The 21962-nt window shown below is 32.2% G+C and overlaps 1 protein-coding gene across 1 annotated transcript in view; it reads left to right on the top strand.

Moving 5' to 3' along the window:
- Window positions 1-21962, top strand: part of LOC102807102 (uncharacterized) — a 98302-nt gene that overhangs the window by 1238 nt on the left and 75102 nt on the right. Inside the window, exons 2-4 of the mRNA XM_006815922.3 lie at window positions 17085-17291; window positions 17402-17476; window positions 18188-18292. Coding sequence (XP_006815985.2) covers window positions 17204-17291; window positions 17402-17476; window positions 18188-18292 — 268 coding nt within the window. The 5' untranslated portion in view covers window positions 17085-17203. The remainder of the gene's footprint in view (window positions 1-17084; window positions 17292-17401; window positions 17477-18187; window positions 18293-21962) is intronic.

The following is a 21962-nucleotide window of genomic DNA, read 5'->3' as shown; positions in this document are numbered from 1 at the left end:
CGGTTACTATAAAAGACGGTTAGGAAACAAACCATGTTCTTTTCATTGGATGCGTGTCGCGGATAAACATTTGAAACAAAAGACGTACTAATCTGTGATAAAGATAGGCTAATCATTAACATCAAATGTAGACAGGAAATCACGCAAATATGATGTAATTTTTTCCCAGCGTTCATTGCAATTAACAACTGCACGCCGTTTTATTGTTTATCTGTGTCGATGCGTTAAGTTACTAAAGTGTAAGTTGTTCCAGTGAATCCTTCAAAACCTCTCGCTCAGTTTAAACTCAATACAAATTTGCCTTTGTATGGCATTTTCGTTTCTAAAAAACAAGATCAGCAGAAAACTGAAATGAAAAAAACCAACAACACATGATCAGAAAAAAAGATGTCAAAGAAACCATACAAATGTTAATAATTCAGCCATGCGAAAGTTTTAATGAGAAGCCATGATACCACATACATTTCGTTGGAAATAAACAAAATATGCAATAGAATAACGACCCACCCATGCTCTACAAAATGCTTGTTAGCACACCAAACATCAACAGGCAATTCCAATGAAATTAAGAACAGTTAAAAAGCGTTCGAAAAATTGATTTATTGTGTTCAAAAATAGTTACAGTGTCTAAAACCGTATTTAACGGCACGCTGAGTATTGCAACATGAAAAAATTGTCAAAAAACTGAAAGAACAAATAAACAGACATTTTAGGAAACTGACGGAAAATGTTGAATACATTTTCAATGATTTCTACAAAAAAGTGTAAAGACTTTAAACAAAATGGCTGATACAGTGACACGAAAGAACAATGATAAAATTTACTCAAATAAGCCCCCGAATCGCATACAATCGTCATAAGTACACACAGTAGTATACTAAAAATTAATTTGATAGTATTTTTTATAATATAATGTATAATGACTTAAAATAATGACTTAGAGGCTAGAATTTTCATCACTTTTTCTTCCGGGACCCAAGCTTACTTTCATGACAACAGTGAAAACGATAAATAACGATTCTCGATTCTAAATGTTATCACAGTCACAAAAAGTACTCATTCGAAATGTACGTATAGTTCTTCATAGAGCTTGTTCACTGAACATGAACTAAAAATTTCAAATTCGCGAGACATCAAGTGATCGACACAAGAAAGAAACAAAATAGTGGGGCTTGAAATCTCAAGCAATAGAAGGGTGTACACAGTGCGACATGCATCCTTGAGGGATTAGGCAGATTCACACCTTTTAACAATAGCGTTTCCTAACCATCTTTTTTAGTAATTGTGGTAAAACTATCTTTATCACAGTAGTGCACACACAAAAAACACTCAACAGTATATGGAATGATTGTCTACATCTTATAACATGTATAAAATTGTTGGTACTGTGCACTATAAGTCAAAACTTAAAACTAAAATTTCTCGTGCAACGACAGGCGTCAAACCAGGTTGTAACCTCAGTCTTAGCCTTTTTGTTAATGACCTCCCAAATATTTTTAGCTCTGAGAAATATTGATCCTTGAAATGTTAATGAACTCTCATGTCAAAACTCTCTTCTTTATGCTGTTGACTTTGTGATTCTTTCCAAATCTAAAGATGTCTACAGTGTTTTTTAGTCCCCAACCGGACAAAGTCTGGGAAGGGGCTTGTAGTTTCGACTCTGTTAGTCCGTCCGTGATTTCTCGAAGTTGGCTGGACCGATTTTTTTGAAACTTGGTCCAAACACATAGTGGTCAACCATACATAGGCACGCCAATTTATTTTCCAATTTGATCAAATATGGCCGACTGGTGGCCATTTTTAATGCCAAAATTCAGTCAAATTTGGTTTTTGTGTGTCCATTGTCATTTCTCAGAGATGGCTTGACCGATTTTGTTGAGACTTGTTACAAAGACAAGGGGACCACCCATACAGATGCACGTTGTTTTGAAATGATCAAATATGGCCGACTGGCAGCCATTTTGATTGTTAATCATGGCTTTTGTTTGTCCATTGATATTTCTCAGAGATGCCTTGACTGATTTCAATGATACTAGGTACAAAGACACAGTGAGGAGGTATACATATTCAAGGGGATTTATTTCCTGATTTGATCAAATATGGTTGCCTGGTGGCCATTTTGAATGTCAAAATCCTGTAAAATCCAGTTTTTTGAGTGTGTCCATCCTCAATTCTCAGAGATGCCTTGACCGATTTTGCTGAGACTTGGTACAAAGACAGAGATACACAGATGCACATTGATTTATTTTTCCAAGAAATCAATTAATGAGCTCATTTGCATAATTAGTCCCCGTTCGGACGTAGTCCGAAAACAGGGACTTATGTTTTGACCTTCGTGTGTCCGTGCGTGTGTCCGTGCGTCTGTGCGTGCGTCCGGACCTGTATCTTAGAAATGCCTGGACCAATCACAATCAAACTTCACACATACATCACACATAATATTATACATATGCACGTCAATTTGTTTCACGATCTGATTTAAGATGGCCGAATGACGGCCATTTTTGTGCTAAAAATCATCAAAATCAAGCATTTCCCAGCTGTTTATAGATGGATTTTGTTCAAACCTTGTATATACGTTGGACATTATAGGACCTTGATGCACAACATGTTGTTTTACGATCTGATTTAAGATGGCCGAATGGCATCCATTTTTGTGCTGAAAAATCCTAAAAATCCAGCATTTCTTGGCTATTTACAGATGGATTTTGTTCAAACTTTGTATATACATTAGACATTATGGGCCCTTCAGGCAAATAATTTTGTTTTTCAGATAAGATTCAAAATGGCCGGCTGGCGGCCATTTTGTTTTAATGAATGTGGTTCTCGTGCCATATCTCTGACTTGTTTTGACTGATTATGTTCAAATTTTAAATATTCATTATACATCATGTCATAGATAAACAGATATATTGGTTCAACGATCATATTCAAAATGGTCGAATGGTGGTCATTTTTGTGCTAAAAAATCATCAAATATCAAGCATTTCTCACATTTATGGATGGATTTCAGTCAAACTTGGTACATACATAATTAGACATTACTGGTTCCTGATGCACGTCATTTTATTTGTCAGATTGGATTCAAAATAGCTGACTGGCGGTCATTTTGTTTTAATGATTGGGCTTCTAGAGCCATGTCTCTTAAATGCTTTGACTGATTATGTTCAAATTTTATATATTCGTTATAAATCATGTTATATATATACATGTATTCAAAATGGTTGATTTTGAATGCTGTTCCAGAGCAATATGGACAAGTACTTGTTTGACGATCAGATACAAATGTCAATCATTTTAATGTTGAAAAATCATATTCCTGACATGGTTATATTCCAGCTATATTACTATAATCAAAACTATATATCTTAAATTTGATAACTAACGGGGACTGTGCCATGCATTGCTTGTTAATTATTAATTTGAATACTTGTTATTATCTTGTGAACTTATAGTCCAAATCAAACTTGGTAGAGACTTGATTTGTCAATATAAGATATATGCTATGCAATATTGAGTTTCAATTTAATTAATGAGCTCATTGGCATATTCAATGAATTTTCTTAATATCTTGTGAACTAGTAGTCCAAATGAGACCAAAGTTGGTATAGACTTACTTGATCTGTCAATACACGATATGTGCTATGCAATATTTAGTTTCAACTTAATTAACAAGCTCATTTGCATTATTAATTAATTTTGAAATTTTGTTGTTAATATCTTGTGAATTATTAGTCCAAATAAGTCCAAATTTTCCTACCCTATTTTATACCTGTACATTCAAACTTTATAATTCATAACCAACTATAATCACATCTGACAAGTGGGGGTTGTGTCATCTTCAGATGACTTGTATACAAAAAAGTGGGAACTAACAGTTAATACAGAAAAAAAAACACTAAAATTATGATATTAAGGCTAAAAATGCACTAAAATCACACATTTCCACTATTTTTGAACCAAATATCAATCATGTGTTGCTGGATTTGGTTTAAACTTGGTATATACATTGAGTTAAAAATGGCCAGCTGGTAGCTATTTTGTTTTTGGACCAATCAAGTTTAAACTCCATGCATATGATAGACATAGTATCAGACAAACTCACTTGCATTTTTTTCACCATCAAGTTCAAAATGGCTAACTGGCGTACATTTGTATATCTTATACGTGTTGATAGATATTATGGAGTGATGAAAGTGTAATCACTCAATGAAAATGTGCATTTATCTACTATCGGTTGTTAGTGAAATTATCCCAAAGATGGCTGTTTACAGTAAGCTTAGTTTGTAAAAACGTCACAAATTTAGAAAAATCTTCATCAAACTAATGTTATAACTTGTAATTATAAAAACCTCATGTGCAAATAATATTCATAATATATCCAATGTTGTTCAGGATACAATGGCAAATTAAGGGTATTAAATTATGACAACAAACCAAATAATGCTAAAGATAAATTCAGAACATTAACAAAATTTAAGCTGTTGATAAGAAAATTTGTGATACTCTACCATACAAATTTGAAGACAAAAAAACATTTTGTGATCTTCTGCAAACAATTCCATCAACAGAAAATGAGTTATTCATTGAAGCAGAGAAACATTTCTCAGCAAACTGCCAAAGGATGAAAATGATGGATTTATTTTTATTACTGGTATATAAAATAATAAAATTGCCCATTACTCTTGCCAAGTATTTAAACTCTTGTTTGGGAATAAGACAAACATACCTACCTTTCTAAATATTTTCATTTTATTGAGTTCAGAATTATCTTTTCAATCCTCGCGACACTCTTCAGGCATTATTGATTAAAGATTTTTTCCCCAAAACCTTAAGACAATGTCCATGTACTTATATTTCATTCTTTTGACATGTTTACCCTAGGTCATTGTACTTTGACCTGATATATAAAAATACTGGGGGTATAAACTATATGTGGTTTAGGAATTAGGTTTCAGTTTCAGTTACCGCTCCAACTTTCTGGACCAACTAGTACACAAATCAAGGGTGAAGGGAGAAGAGAAAGTCTAAATGATCCAAAATTATCTAAATCAAATCAAGTCTTATTAAAAAAAAATTAGCATTCATTGCCTTTTCATTTATTATCCTTGGCTATGGAATCTAGGTCATAGTTGTGTTTGAGGCAATAAATTGCCAAATGATTTGAAGTAATTGTTAAAATAAAACATCAAAGAGAAAAATTTCCTTTTTGTTTGATTCTAGAAGTAAATGCATCCTAACAATACTATTTCTATAGCAAAATATCAAACTGACCTTTGTAATACATAATGAATAAGCATATACTGACGATTTATGTTTGTTCACACTAATTTTACATAATTAAGAAAAAATTCAATATCATGGCACTTTTATGGTTGATTTTTTGTGGCCATTCTACCTATTGGATAAGAACAAACAATGTTCATGTATTGTTTTTGTTTGTTTGAATGTGATACATTGTTGTTGATTTAGAAGGGTGTTTCTGAAGGGTGCCAAAGCAATGAGTGCATTAATAAAGCTGATTTGAAATTTTAATTAAATTTAGATATTTCCCAATTTAACACAGTTTGTTATTATTAATGTTTTGTTTTAGTTTTAGTTTGCTTGTTTTGTTTGTACTCCTGTTTATTGGTTTTTATGCAATCCTATACTGTTTCTATTATCACTGAAAATGCTAAAATCCAAAAAAGCACCAGGCTTGGATGGTTTCTGTTTAGATCTATTAAAATACAGCTCAAACTATCTAATTAATTCACTTATACCAAATTGTTTAATTGAGTAGCTCAGTTTCCCCAGATATTTGGAATTTAAGTTGCATTACTCATCTTTATAAAAAAGGAGACAAATTAGACCCTCAAAATTACAGGGGAATATCAGTTTCAAGTTGTATTGGTAAAGTCTTCTGTTACATTATAAATAAACGCATAAACTGTTTCAGTGAAGAAAATAAAATACTCAAAAACAACCAGGCCGGCTTCAGAAAAAACCACAGAACAACTGATCAAATTTTTGTATTAAAAACTCTAATTCAAAAACATATTAAAAATAAACAAAAACTTTATGTTTGTTTTGTAGATTTTGCCAAAGCATTCAACACGGTATGGAGAGTAGCGCTATTCTATAAACTATTAAAAAATAACATTAATGGCAAGATTTACAAAATAATAAAAAACATGTATTCAAAAACAAAAGCTTGCATTAATATAAATAATTATATAACCAAAGAATTCACTATTAATAGAGGAGTAAAACAGGGATGTATAATTAGCCCAACTCTTTTCAACATTTTTAGTCCCCGCAGTCCGAAAACGAGGACTTATGTTTTGTCCTTCGTGTGTCCGTGTGTGCGTGCGTGTGTGTGCGTGCGTGCATGCGTCTGTGCGTGCGTCCAAACCTGTATCTTAGAAATGCCTGGACCAATCACAATAAAACTTCACATACATCATACATGATATTATACATATGCACGTCAATTTGTTTCACAATCTGATTCCAGATGGTCGAATGACGGCCATTTTTGTGGTAAAAATCATCAAAATCAAGCATTTCTCGGCTGTTTACAGATGGATTTTGTTCAAACTTGGTATATACATTAGACATTATAGGACCTTGATGCACAACTTGGTATATACATTAGTTATTATAGGACCTTGATGCACATCATTTTGTTTTAAAATCTGATTCAAGATGGCCAAATGGCGGCCATTTTTGTGCTAACAAATCCTAAAAATCAAGCATTTCCCAGCTGTTTACAAATGAATTCCGTTCAAACTTGGTACATATATTAGACATTACAGGTTCCTGATGCCCATCATTTATTTTTCAGATTGGATTCAAAATGGCTGTCTGGCGGCCATTTTGTTTTAATGAATGGGCTTCTAGACCCATCTCCGACTTGTTTTGACTGTTTATATAAAAATTTTAATTATTCATTATACATCATGTCATAGATAAACAGATATATTGGTTTGACGATCCTATTCAAAATGGCCAAATGGTGGTCATTTTATATATTCGTTATACATCATGTTATATATATACATGGATTCAAAATGGCTGATTTTGAATGCTGTTCCAGAGCAATATCTCTCAATATGGACAAGTACTTGTTTGACAATCAGATACAAATGTCAATCATTTTAATGTTGAAAAATCATATTCCTGACATGGTTATATTCCAGCTATATTACTATAAACAAAACTATATATCTTAAATTTGATAACTAACGGGGACTGTGCCATGCATGGCTTGTTATTAACGATTTAAAGGATAGTTTGGATAATGCTATTACTGAACCACCACTCCTGAATAATAAAACTGTTAACTCTATTTTATATGCAGATGATTTAGCCCTTATTTCCACTACTCAGGCTGGTCTACAGACATCATTAAATACACTAAATGAATATTCCAATAAGTGGAAATTGAGTGTGAATCTTTCAACAACTTAAGTTGTTATCTTTGGTTCATCAACATTGAGAAAAAAAATACCAATTCAATTTTGGAAATTATAACATTCAAACAACAAACATTTATACATATTTAGGAATCACAATAAAATCAAATGGGAGTTTTGCTGATGCTATGTCAAATTTAGCAGGTAAAGCTGGAAAATCAATTTACATTATGAACAAAGTACTTTCAGGAAATCGAGACGTAAAACTAAAAATGAAACTATTTAACATTTACATAAAATCAATGTTGCTTTATTGCTCAGAATTATGGGCCCTAGACTTGCAGGACATTCAGGACAATGCTAAATGGGACAAAACATCAATTGAAAAAATCAATATTAAATTATGCAAACAAATCTTACAAATAAATAAAAAATCCTGTAACTTAGCATCAAGAGCAGAGGTGGGTCATTATCCACTACTGCTCAGTGCAAAAGTTCAAGCTTTTAATTACGGGTTGCTTATAAAGAAACTCCCAGATGATAATCTAACAAAACAGGCATACCTGGAACAAACACAACACAATACTATACAATACAAATGGCTAAATGCAATACATATAATATTGAAAGACAATTCACTAAACTTCATAGGAGAAAAAACATTCACTATCAAACAAAAAAATCGAATTAATTAAATTTTAAAAATTTCCCTTGAAAATAAATATAACAGTTTCTGGAAAGAAATGATTTCCAAAGAAAATAGCAAACTGAGAACATATGCTAAATTTAAAACAGAATACATCTTTGAGCCATATTTGAATGAACTTGACACTCATAAAAAGAAAATGTTGACAAAATTTAGAATTAGTAACCACAACATGGCAATAGAGGAAGGCAGATATTCATTTCCTAGAAACATATAAATAAAAGAATATGCAATAACTGTGACACAAATTCCATTGAAGATGAAGAACATTTTCTATTGAATTGCCCAAAATATAACACACACAGGGAAAATTTCATCCAAAAAATTATGACACTACTTTCATCCAACAATAAAAATATACAGTTCACATATATACTCTCAAGCAAAGATCCTGACATAATTATAGAACTTGCCAATTATATTTACACAACAAAAAGATTTATTTAACATTTAAATACTAGTTACCGTAAGTCCTTTTGTATTTTTTTTTTTGGTACAATTCTTATATGTTATTATTTTAAAACTCTTTTTTGCTATACTTATCCTATGTAAATCTTTTTACACGGAGACAATAAAGTTATTATTATTATTATATTATATATCATTCTTTCCTTTTTTGCCCAATAATACACAAATTTTCTCTAATATTGTTTTATAAGTCAGGTTGCTGATCTCCATAGTGTGCAATTGGATATTCCAATATATTCCATTCATAATTCTGAAGAGTGCAAACTTGTCACCATTGGACTGATTTGCAAAGTTGCGTAAAGGCCATGTTGCTATGTTTTTGCACTGCAGACTTTAACATTAATTTGAGTGGTAATATTGATTTGTGGACACATATTGTTCACCCAGGAGCTTCTAGTATGGTATTATGATTTCCATAAATTTGCAATAATCCAAGACGACAGCAGTCTTACTTGTAAAACAGACTTATAACCTAATAGGTTTATTGCTGGGTCTACTCTTAAGACATACACCATGTACATACATGTCATTTTAGCTTCTTGTTTACATTATTTTCACCTTTGGTATGTTTGTTAGATATTTATTGTCTTTATATCATTTCAGTACCTGTTTGCTTATATCATGCTTGCAAATTTGTTTTCTGTTTTTGGTAAATTGTAACAGACTGACCACCAGTTTTGACACAAAGGTGTTGTTTCAGGAATGCCTTTGTCAAGCTATCTCAGCCGAGATGCACCTTGTTGCACAATTATGGTCATGTTTCAAAGTGAGTTTGAGCACATCCATGAACATTCATGTGTTGCAATGCACATCTAGGATGGCTGACTGGTCACTATTTTGTTTTACATTTTGTATCATGGGTATTATAGACTCACACATGTTAAGTTGTCTAACACCTAGTCCAACACATTTAGTTCACAGTGTAGAACAGGAACATGCATTTGTTCAAAAAGGAGCATATACTGGTAAATGCTTACTGTTTAATTGTCAGTTAAGTGGAAGGAAGGATCTGTGACATTCTCAATGGCTCGTTTTACTTCTTTTTTTTTTTTTTTTTTTTATGCCTTTTTGTTCTCTTACTTTTTATGTGGTTATTTTTCTTTTACTAATATCTGATTTGTAACCCTTTTCATCCCCTCCGGGGGATGTTGTGTGTTAATAAATAAATAAATGACATTCCTTTTTCACTTTTGTGTCAATTAAACCAAATAAAATACATTGTAATTGTTGTAAAGGTGTGTTTTTTGTAAGTTTATAATATACCGGTATCCATGTATAAGGCCATTTTTGATTACTAGTAATAAGATCTGATGTCATAACAATAAAACTGCCATGATGTGTATACAAAGATGTTGATTGTTATTTGTCCAGATATATGTGTTTAAATCTCTGTAAAAACAACATGTCATTTTTAGCTCCGCTGTCGACTTTGTCGAGCGGAGCTTATCATATGAGTGATTGTCCGTCGTCGTCGTCCGTGTCAATGTTTTACTTTTTTGACTTCTTCTTGAAAACTACAAGCCTGAATGCTTTGATACTTGGTGTATATGTACCTTGGGTAGACCTCTCTTAGGTTTGTTCATTTCATGTTGATATCTTCAATTCTCTAATTTTGGTGAATATTTTTGTCATTTTTGGTAAAAAGTGATATTTTCGACTTCTTGTTAAAAACTGCAAGTCCAATTGCTTTGATACTACATATATAGGTACTACATGTGAACCTCTCTCAGATTTGTTCATTTCGTGATGATATCTTCAATTCTCTAATTTTAGTGAATATTTTTGTCATTTTTGGTAAAAAGTGATATTTTCGACTTCTTGTTAAAAACCACAAGTGATTGCTTTGATATTACATATATAGGTATTACATGTGGACCTCTTTCAGATTTGTTCATTTTGTGATGATGTCTTCAATTCTCTAATTTTGGTGAATATTTTTGTAATTTTTGGTAAAAAGTGATATTTTCTACTTCTTGTTAAAAACCAATAGTTCAATTGCTTTGATATTACATATTTAGATACTACATGTAGACCTTTCTCAGATTTGTTCGTTTCGTGATGATATCTTCGATTCTATAATTTTGGTGAATATTTTTGTCATTTTTGGTAAAAAGTGATATTTTCGACTTCTTGTAAAAAACCAATAGTCTGATTGCTTTGATATTACATATATAGGTACTACATGTGGACCTCTCTCAGATTTGTTCATTTTGTGATGATATCTTCGATTCTATAATTTTGGTGAATATTTTTGTCATTTTTGGTAAAAAGTGATATTTTCGACTTCTTGTAAAAAACCAATAGTCTGATTGCTTTGATATTACATATTTAGATACTACATGTAGATCTTTCTCAGATTTGTTCATTTCGTGATGATATCTTCGATTCTATAATTTTGGTGAATATTTTTGTCATTTTTGGAAAAAGTGATATTTTCGACTTCTTGTAAAAAACCAATAGTCTGATTGCTTTGATATTACATATATAGGTATCACATGTGGACCTCTCTCAGATTTGTTCATTTTGTGATGATATCTTCAATTCTCTAATTTTGGTGAATATTTTTGTAATTTTTGGTAAAAAGTGATATTTTCGACTTCTTGTTAAAAACTGCAAGTCCGATTGCTTTGATACTATACATATTGTTCATTTTCTAATGATGTCTTCAGTTCTTTAATTGAAATGTGCATTGCTAACAGCGGAGCTATCTCAGCTGATAGGCTGCTTGTTATAACATCAATTGCAATTGAAAACGTAAGCTTCAAAGACATACGAATATTTTCTGAGACATATATCTCACTGTTGTTACGCAAGCTGTGATTGGTTGAAACTCAGTTACATGACATTGAATAAAAATTAATATTACATGGCATATAGCCTGCCAAATGGATATTACATGGTATATATCACATGATATATCACATGGTTGACGTCATTTAAACTACTGCACAACAATACTGCGCATACTGCACTCTTACTTTCAAGGTTGCTTTCAAGGTTTTGAAGGAACTTTAGCCATCCAAAATAAACAGCAAACTTACCAGAATAAGTATTTGGTATGATAATCCTTTTTGATGGTTAGGATATTCTTTATATGAAGCAAATATGTATGGTAAATCTGCCACTGAAACATCGCATTCTATGCTGTGAGAGTTCTCCGCATATCACACCGATGCTCACCAAAAATGCTCTAAGCTGAGCATCTTGTTTTTGCAGAAAGAAGGTGTGGTACATTCATAAGAAAGTCATTGCAGTCACTTCTGTTGCATTCAGACATTTTTATCTGCCAAGGGTGAAATAACTTGCGTTTGAGAAGTTCTCAATTCATTCCAAATAATTTTATACTCGATAAATTGAGTGAATCATGCTGCTGAAAGTAACGTTTACTGTGTATTTCGCATTTTTTTTTTCAGCAAACATTGTATGTACAATGTATGTACCGGTATGTATGTATGCTATTAGGTAATGTGTCATTTGTAATACATAAAATATTGCGTACTTGAAATATAAGGGAGAGCATGCATGTATGTATGTTAGGTATATTTGTGCATGGTGGATGTCTGTTCGATTTGATAAAATAAATAACACCTGGTGATTCATACAATATCACGATTGTTGTCTGCCCATGGGCTGTTGGTCGTGACTATAATATTGATGATGCCCTTGCCTTTGGCTCTGGTATCATCAATATCATCGTCATGACCACCATCGCTTGGTCAGGCAATAAATCGTGATATTGCCCTCACAAACATGTGTTATTATTTAAACAAACTACGTCAACAGGCACTTAGCTGTGTTAATTATGCTCACCAGTATGCATGTAACAACATGACCAACTGCGAGTTGCAATCAAGCAGTTTCTTTTAGCAGTATTTGCCAATTGTGCATTCAACTAAAAAGTGAGCTATAACACTAGGTAGCTAGGTGTTTAATTTTAACTGGTCTGCAACATGTGTAGCAGCTGTATTGTTATTTGATAGTTTTTGGAAGTAATAGGGATTCATGACATAAAATTTAGTATTCAATTACATTATGTATTATACAGTTTTACATGAAATTAGAAACTTTCATAAAGTGTTTTTTTTTTTTAAATAACAGTTTACTGGTTGATGCATGGAACTGTTATTTTTGTACGCAAAATACTCATTAAACTAGACTGGATTTATTTTCAGTCAAACTAACTGCAGGCCCTATAGATAAAGTAGCTCACCCACTCAAAAAAGTTGAGATTTTCATTTTGTTATCAGCATTTTTAAGTATGCGCCAGTCTATTCAAAAAAAGTCTTTGTTACATATGATTTGATCAATATTGATGATTTATATAACTGTACTATTTTGGAATTTGTATACAATTTATGTTATATTATTCTATTCTACAAGATGTATCATTTGTTGTTAAAAGAGCAGAATTTCAGTCAAATTACTTTTCATGGTCAAAACAGGTTATGCTGATATATTAGCGCTAACAGGAATATTTAATAAATAAGTACATTGTTGAATTTTTTTAATTGGTTTTTTTTGGTTAAATTCCAATGTAATTACTTCATTGTTTGTGTTCATTTTTGATCAAGATTTTTTCCACCTAAATTTGTATTTTCTGCACAAAATTCAGTTCAGATATATGAATGTATTGTTGCTGAACTTAACTATTGCCCTACGTTGCTAGTTTGTATTATTTCTTGAATTGAATTCTTATTTGTTATTTAATACTGTAAAATACTTTGTTTTAGCTGGAATAAATTTTCGCTAAAATTTATTTTCATTGATTTTTTGACAAGTTGAATGTAAAATATAGGAAAAAGGAATATTCAATTTTATTTTCACTTAATCATTCCTTCAGCGAAAATAGTGAAAAATAATTTCAAGCGAAAATAAAGTATTCTACAGTATCTAGATTCTCAAGGGGGAAGGTTGTAATAGTCATGCTATGTTTTTTAAAGCCCCCTGATCGGGGTGAAAATGAGATTAGATGTATCTTTGACATTAAAATGAAACTTCAAACCACCAACCTCAAGACCTGTAGTATGTAGAGTAAAGCGAAACAGTAAATGGTATACATCACCACTTAACTTAGCAAAGGCTTTACCAGGAGTGATTCTGATGATCATGCTAAAGGTATTATAGGCCTACACAGCTTTAATGCATAACATAGACTGGAGGAATCAAATCAAACTTGTCTGTCACCCTAGATACAAAACATCATCAAATCATTCAGAATGTAGACATACAGCAGGTATGAGTTGTTTCTACTGACATGAACAATTGGGACAGAGAAGTCTATAAGTAAATATAGGCATTGGATATTGGAAAGGATCATGACAATCTGCAAATATACTTGGTAAATTCAGCCTTAAACTGTTGACTTGAACTCACAGTCAATGATGTAATGGGAACCAGAGTGGATGGTCTCTGATCCTAATTGTGCTGACATTGTAGAGGATGGCAGAATTCTATGTGTTATATCATTATGCTCGCTAATGATGAAGTAGCAGTTCTGGATGAAAGTCAAAATCCTGAAATCACTAGCAAGTGAACTCACAAGTTGCGCTGTTTTCTGAAATCCCACAGCTCTCTGATCACAAACCAAACAGCAGGCAAGAAAATCCTATGCCAGTATTCTAAATTCCCCAATTTTACCAAGCTGCTGGCAGGGAACTGAAATGGTAGTCAAGTTTGTTGAATGTCATCTAATTTTCATCCAATATATAGACATGTTTAGAAGAAGTATTACTAACCTAACAATAGGAGTAAACAGCTTAATAATAATCAAAATAGTGAAAACAATGGTAATAAATCAAGAACATACTGGTTATTTTAAACAAACTTTAAATTAAAAAAATACCTGTCAGAAAAATTTTGTTTAGGGACACCAATCTGGAATTGAAATGTTAAACTAGTAATATTGAAGACAAGAAAAACTTTATCCTTGACTTTTGAAAATTATCAAATAGACATTTTAATAAATCAAACAAAATACTACACTTCATTAAAATCAAGTAGCATGATGAAAATAGCAAAATATTTGTAAAGTAGATCTAGCAAACCAAGGGAGAAAAACAAATTTGGTTGCTTTGTTAGGTAAAATTCAATTGTAATTTCGTAATTTTTTTTTACTATACATATTCCATCGATGGTACAGTTGTTAGTAATAAAGTTAATTGAATTTCAACACAAAAAAGAGTGTTACTGTCAAAAACTAATAAAAGTGGTGCTTGCTTAAACCAAAGCTGAATTACTAAATTCTGAATTACTGGTAAAATTAGATATTAATTACTATTAATTTTTATTAAACCACATACAATTGTGGCAAATTATTCAATATTTTGGTAATTGAAAAAATGTGTAGTGCTACCACTGAGTAGTTTGTCCAGGTTGTATGATGAAAGTTTTAAAACTAAAAAATGTGAATGAAAAATAAAATCTATTGAGCATGACATCAACAAAATGTTAAAATATGGTTCAGGATTAGGTACTTAACCTCCTTCTCCATTTTCTGATTCAGCCAAGTACATTAAAGGGACTACCGGTATGTCATTGTCAATATATGTAATATGAGGTTATTACGAGAATACCTCAAAGTATGCACGAAGACAGTTCAGCGTAATATTGGCCGACAAGCAACATAGGCCGATGCGATGGCGTACTGTCTGAGTGCATACTTTGAGGTATTCTCGTAATAACCTTATTATTATACATATTTTCCTCCCAAGGATACATAGGAATTCCGAAATCCAAAAAGTTTAGAACAGAATCAGCGAACTTCTTTGTGTAGAGTCCGGTCAAACCATGGTGGCAGCCATGTTTGTTTTTATTATCAGAGGACGCTTACGCACGTAATTATTCTATATTTCGAATTCGCAATTCCTAATATGGTAGGATAAAAATACCCTGTAAAATACCCCAAAATTATGGAACTCTGTAACTTATGGCCTTATGCTGACAGATGTATAAGAATATATGTTATGTAATATAGAGTGGGTATAATAATTGTTATGCACATTTGTATATTGAACTATACAATGTGGATAGTCCCAATTATATATTGAATGGTTAGAATAATTTGTTGTTGTTAGTAGTTAGTGCTCTTTTCCCAAATCAGAGAAGAAAGAGGTCTAACTAAATATTGCTGTAGTCTGAACACACAACCAGTACATAATCATGTATTACAAAGTATCGATATACCAAAAATAAAATACTAATGTTATAAATAATACAAAATTGATAAATATTTGTCAAAATAATAAAAGTGATGAAAACAAAATACAACCATTCAAAATAATTAAACATACTTTGGAATAGAAAAATACCTAAATGAAATAAAAGACTACAACATGAGAAGAATTTTAGAATAAATAATTATAATTTAAAAACCAATTAGGTAGAAAAAAGATTAAACAACTTTATAAATATGCAATTGCAGCATTGTGCTGGGAAAATATATAAAAAATACAGTATATAAAACTTAATAAATTAGAAAAAGGCTGTCACAACTAAAATGTTCATGATATATAGACAATATTTTGTTAATACATGATCTTAGGAAAATGTTTATTATATTGCTGTAATTATACTATTCATTTAGTTGTCTGTATTTATCTTGGTAACCTGTTTATGTTTGCCATACAGTACCCTCAGATGGTACTTGTAGAATAATAAAGTTATTATTGTCTTTTATTATTATATTTATCTAATAGTAAATATACCCAATGGTGGGTTTCTGTATTATTATCCCCTTGCTATATAGTACTATACAAATTGAATTTTGGCACTGTGATCAATATTTTATCAATTCAATTTGAAAGGGGTTTAAAGTGAAACCCAAGGTTTGTGGTAGGTCCTTAGTTCATTTCATACTGGGGGTGTCTCTGACTGATAATAGGGAGAATGTCTTCCACTGAGATCCTTTCCCTAATGAATGTGTTTTAGGGAAAATTTTCTTTATTATGTTTGTTATCCTACATTTGACTTTTGATGTTGGTCCCGAGTAGTCATAATAATAAAACGGTTAGAACTTCTTCTTAAAATTATAGTTTAAAGTTTTTTCTCAAAATGAATTACGGTACTCATTGTACACCCACCCCTCTTCTTCTATTTTGTGTTTTCATCAGCCATCATATAAAATATCAATTGTCAACTCAAGTGTTTCTTTGAATCCTTGAAAAAGAGGATATATATATATATATATATATATATACACACAAGATAAAATGAAAAGCACATTGCTCCCAAATTCAAGCTGTTTGTATATATTGTTGTTGTATTGGAGACAGATAAATGTTATAAAAAAAATAAAGTACTTAAACATATTTACAATACATTGAGTTTACAAACAACCTGCTACATGGTATTCAGTTGGTAGGTAAACTTTTTTTTTAAATATGCAAATTAGGTCTTTTGACCTTGTGTTCATTTATAGGTCGCCATTGTCATTGTCACGGTTGGCGGTAGTTTGTGGTGAACCATTGTAAGATATTTTCTTGTAGTTTAGCTAAATATTTTCGTTAATTCCACAGGTTTTACACGGTTGGATTAGGTTTGAGGGAGCGCCCGAATGGATCCGAATGCGGTCACGATCCGAACGTGACGTCATCTTCGGATTAAAAAAATAGAAAAGGCAACAAGGAGTAAAGAAATGGCGACCCTTGATAACAGCCCATCGCTGTTTTTAGGACAGCCATGGACGGCATGGGCCGACAGATTGCCAATCCAGGATAGAGAAGGTAAAGTGTGATTATTAATCTTTCTTTTGACCGGTCAATTTTCAATTTCGAGTGTCAACATGAGCGGTGTGATGATATGTTTTGATCGATGTGTTTTACTATCATTTCAGCTGTAGATGGCGCCGAGCAGAGTGTCAGTGAGGAGGTGGATCCACGAGCAGGACCTATGCGTTTACGTAAAGAAGGTATCCTTTATTATGATCATATTGCTAGCTCACACGATATGATATGGGAGTATATGTGCACGACATTTCCTCGTCAATAACAGCTCTGGATTCACAATCAGTGCGTCGGAATCGGAATGTACGAGATCGAAGCACATGTGTTGATGTGTACATGCATTAGATGCAACCTGTATTCAACTTTCATCGTACACGTACGGAGGCACGTTATTACCTGTCAAAAGAGTTCCGGTATACAACATACGATTAACAGGTTATCAAACCCACGATTCCGTTAATGTAGTTTTAAAAATGTATGCATGCACGTCTAATACAATGTTAAGCTATCTCTTGACGGAGCAAGAACAATGTTGACACGGAAACCGGCTTCGTAGATATTGTTGTTTGGCAGGACTGTCATGATTATCGCCGTCTACAGGTATGCGATCACACGTTAATAACAGCAAAGAGTTCGATTTGATGATGGGGAAATTGTTATGGGTAGATTTGAGAAAATTGTGTATGACAATTCATTTCCTAATACTCAATGTTTTGGATAATATGTATTTATGAGACTGACAAGTAAACATTTGTTCTATAAATTATTTGTACCTTTAAATAAGAACATTATAAATTGCTCATTATTATAACTGTTAAATAATAATGTTCTGATTTCCACATTTTTAATACATAATATATATTGTGCTGAATATTTCCTCAACAATTCCGACGTAGACATGAGCTGTTTTGGTATATGCCCATCCAAAGATGATTTCTACTTGGCTGTGTGTGAGCACTGTGGACAAGTGATAAAACCACAAGCATTAGAGAATCATATGGGTGAGTAGTTATTTTTTTTGTATGTTTAACTAGAAAGTAATATCCCATCGGAAAAGTGTGGTACCTTTAATTTATATCTTCCCTCAAAACAAGTTCCACCGTTGCACTGGAGCGGAACTGTCTCCAGGATGGCAGTTGCATTTTATTTTCAGTGAATCAAGAATCACAGTTGTTGTTTAATAAGACATATGACTGCCTGTCCATTGTGAAATATTTTATCATTTCTTAACTGCAATGAAATGAAATAATCACATACTTATGATGACAATTATAGACTTTGTATCAATGTAACTATTCACAATTATTGACAACTATATATAGCACTTTGATGTGTTACTTTGTAAAGTGTTGCATTTTTCAACATGGACATGACAGGATACCTTGCTGATTGACTTCCATAGCAATTCAGGATCAGTGTAAGTGAATTCATAGGTACTTCAATGACCAGTACAGTTCAGTGAAAAAGTTGCAATATTTTTATGATAATTTCTGTATATTTACATCTTTATTCCATGAATCATGCATCTTCAATGTTATACAGCCTATTGGATATATGTGGTATCCCACCACCAATAATCAGTGGTTGTTGATGATCTGATTGGTCAAAACTGTGACGTCATCTGTAAAGTTGCTAAAACATAGCTCATTACAGTGATTTCAGAAAAGCTGTTTAAAAAATGTAAACAATTATAAATTTGAAAACTGCCTTTCACTAATCAGAACGAGTGTATCATCACTGCAAATGAATACATGACACTGAAGGAAATAGCCCAGTCATAGGCCTATCGACCAGAATCTGATTGTCGCTGCTATACATGGTGGAACACTGCATGAGTTATTACTGCCAATCCAACATTCAATAAATGTGTCATAAACAACTTTTTTTGAAACAGTTCTTCTTAAACCACTATACTTGCAAAGTGACTAAAAACCCAACCAATGTATCTCTGAAACTGTAAATATATCTCTTTCCAGAAAATCTTTACTGATGATGTTAAATTGTGGTAAACTGTATCAGGGATTGCGTTAACCCCATATTTTGCTTCCCGGGTCTATTTATTGAAGAGGGACCCAGTTTTTCAGGCAAGCTGGGGTTCAATCTCTAATAAAAGTATCCGGATCAAATTTCAATTTCTTAAAATTTTGTTAAGTGGGACTCATCTTGCCGAGACAATAGCGCAAACCCTGCTGAATTCAAGGAACACAGTTAGTGTATGCTAATGAGACACAAATGTTGATATGAATCCTTTAATATTGGCACAGAGTTTAAGATGCCAATGTATTTATGGGGACAAAAACGAATACACAGGATGTATAAAAGATCTCTAATTCTTGACCGTGTGTGTGTAGCATTTATTAATACCTGTAGTAATGTTCATACATACCTTGCCATAGGCTCGAAAAAATGATTTAATTAATCCGATATCACCTGGTTCTCATTGGAGATCACTGTATATTAGATACACTTCATTTCATGGAGACTTGGTAGACTTGCCAATTCCCTATTACCTACTTTGAATCGCTTTCATTTTGTGGAAAATTGTTTTGTGAATTTCATAAGTCTGGGAAAATCACAAATTTTAACAATTCATTGGGTTTCTGTAGCAGTGGTCAATGTTTCTTATTAGGCCTGCATACAATGTATACAGCTTTAATTTACATGTTCTTTTATTTGAAATGCGCTTCTACATAACAAATATGGTAATTAGTGTGAATTATATTCATCAAATTAGCTTCTGTTATTGCTTTTGTTATTATGGAACCTTTATTTTGCTATATATGTAGTGAGTTTGTCCAGCATGTGATTTCAGTGTTTGACACCTAATAAAGTATTTCTGTACATTTGGTTAGTTTAAGTATTAAATGACATTTCAAAATTTCAAGAATATAATCTTTAAAACCCTCTGTAAGCTCAAATATAAGTACATTTTCCATAGTGTTATTTTTACCACGGGGAGCTATTATTGTCTCAGTAAGAAACCTTTGCTTACCATAATACCTTACCCATAGGTACTTGGTACTCAAAACTAGATCAGGTCAGCTAGTGTTTGTCATAGCAGTAACCAGAATTTGCGGATCTAATTTAACAGACATTACTGAAGTCAGTGTTAAGATCAGAGGTTAACATTACATCAGTTCCTTTCTATGATCAGCGTTAGAGATCACTGTGTTATTTTGTGTTCAAATTTGACGACATCGTTACTACATATATATGACTTTACAATTTCAAGATTTATCTGTTCAATTCTTCTTTATTTATAGTGTTATAGTTCATCCAGCACTTGCACATTAAAGTAGTTACAGACAACCTTATTTTAAATGCAAGCTGAAAGATTATATCTTTTTATGTAAATTGATCCAGATCATAATCCTGTGTAATTTCCCGTGTGAGTATCATGGCAACAATCCCGCCAATCATATGAGGTGTTTAGTGATATAACAAAGTTTATCTCATCATATTTCTTTAGATAAATGTATTTGGTGTTGTCGATATGTGATTCAGTGAATGAAAACTAACATTTTGACACTCCTAATTGTGGAATATTCAAATGGATGATTTGTTTAATTTGTATTCTTTATCTTGGTACATTGTATGAGTAGAACTCTCTATTACGACTGGAATTGAGTCTTTACTCATATACATTAGTACTGTAAAATCTGTATTAAAAGCAGCGGCTTCTATTAAAATGGTACAACGCAACAGAGGGGATGCTGCTTCTGTTAGAGCCATCTACACATACGAGAAATGGTGAATTTTAAATTCTCAATTATTCAAAATAAATGGGTGCGACTTCTAATACAAATTTTACAGTACTGTCATTAGTCTTTGATTGTTTGAGTGTTTCATCATATTTTCGGGTTAGGGTAATTCATGAATCACGTATCCCTATGTGTAATGTTGGGACAACTGTTACATTGTGGTCAGCAATGTTGGACTTATGCGTTACAAGTTGTATGATGCATGTCATAGAATAGAATGATTGTCTTTTCTATATAGGCACAGCCATACTAGTTAAATTGAAAATGATATTTGTGTATCCCTTACAGAATAATTTTAGTTTTCATATGGTTGTGATGACACTTATTTGCAAGTTAAACGATTATTGTGCTTACTGTTTATAACTTAGGTATCAATCCAGTTGCTTAGTAGCAAACGATCACGGTAATGTAAAGTGGTTGTGATTATAATAACATACATAAAAAAAATAATTTATTAGTTTGTCATGAAATGCAAGTAAAATTCAACTTAGTTTCAGCGCAAGCGAATGTTTTTTTCAGCCGCAGATAAACATTCAATGCGAAACAATATCTGCCATGATATTTCTAAGAATGATAGGTCAAGTCAGTTATTACTCAATCAAACGGATTGTGCCAGCCAGATGTATTCTGGATATCACAGATGGCTACCCAACACATAAGTGATTTATCGAAGTTGTTAACAATCTTTTAGCATTGAATTTGGTGGAAAAACAGTTATTGTCAAGTTTAACCATTCATGCTGATCACAATAAAACTTTGTATTCTTGAACAGGCATCAGCGACAATAAATAACCTAAATTGTACTCTAATTTAGGCATCAGGAAATATTGAAATGTTCCAAAAATGACACCTAAATTAGAATATTCACTGTACATTTATATTTCCATATCTTGCCATGTGGACAAGCATA

This window comes from Saccoglossus kowalevskii, chromosome 3 (assembly GCF_978046115.1).
Source record: "Saccoglossus kowalevskii chromosome 3, keSacKowa6.1, whole genome shotgun sequence".
Classification (NCBI taxonomy): domain Eukaryota; kingdom Metazoa; phylum Hemichordata; class Enteropneusta; family Harrimaniidae; genus Saccoglossus; species Saccoglossus kowalevskii.
Note: the sequence above shows the minus strand (reverse complement) of the source record. Positions and strands in the feature narration are given on the sequence as shown.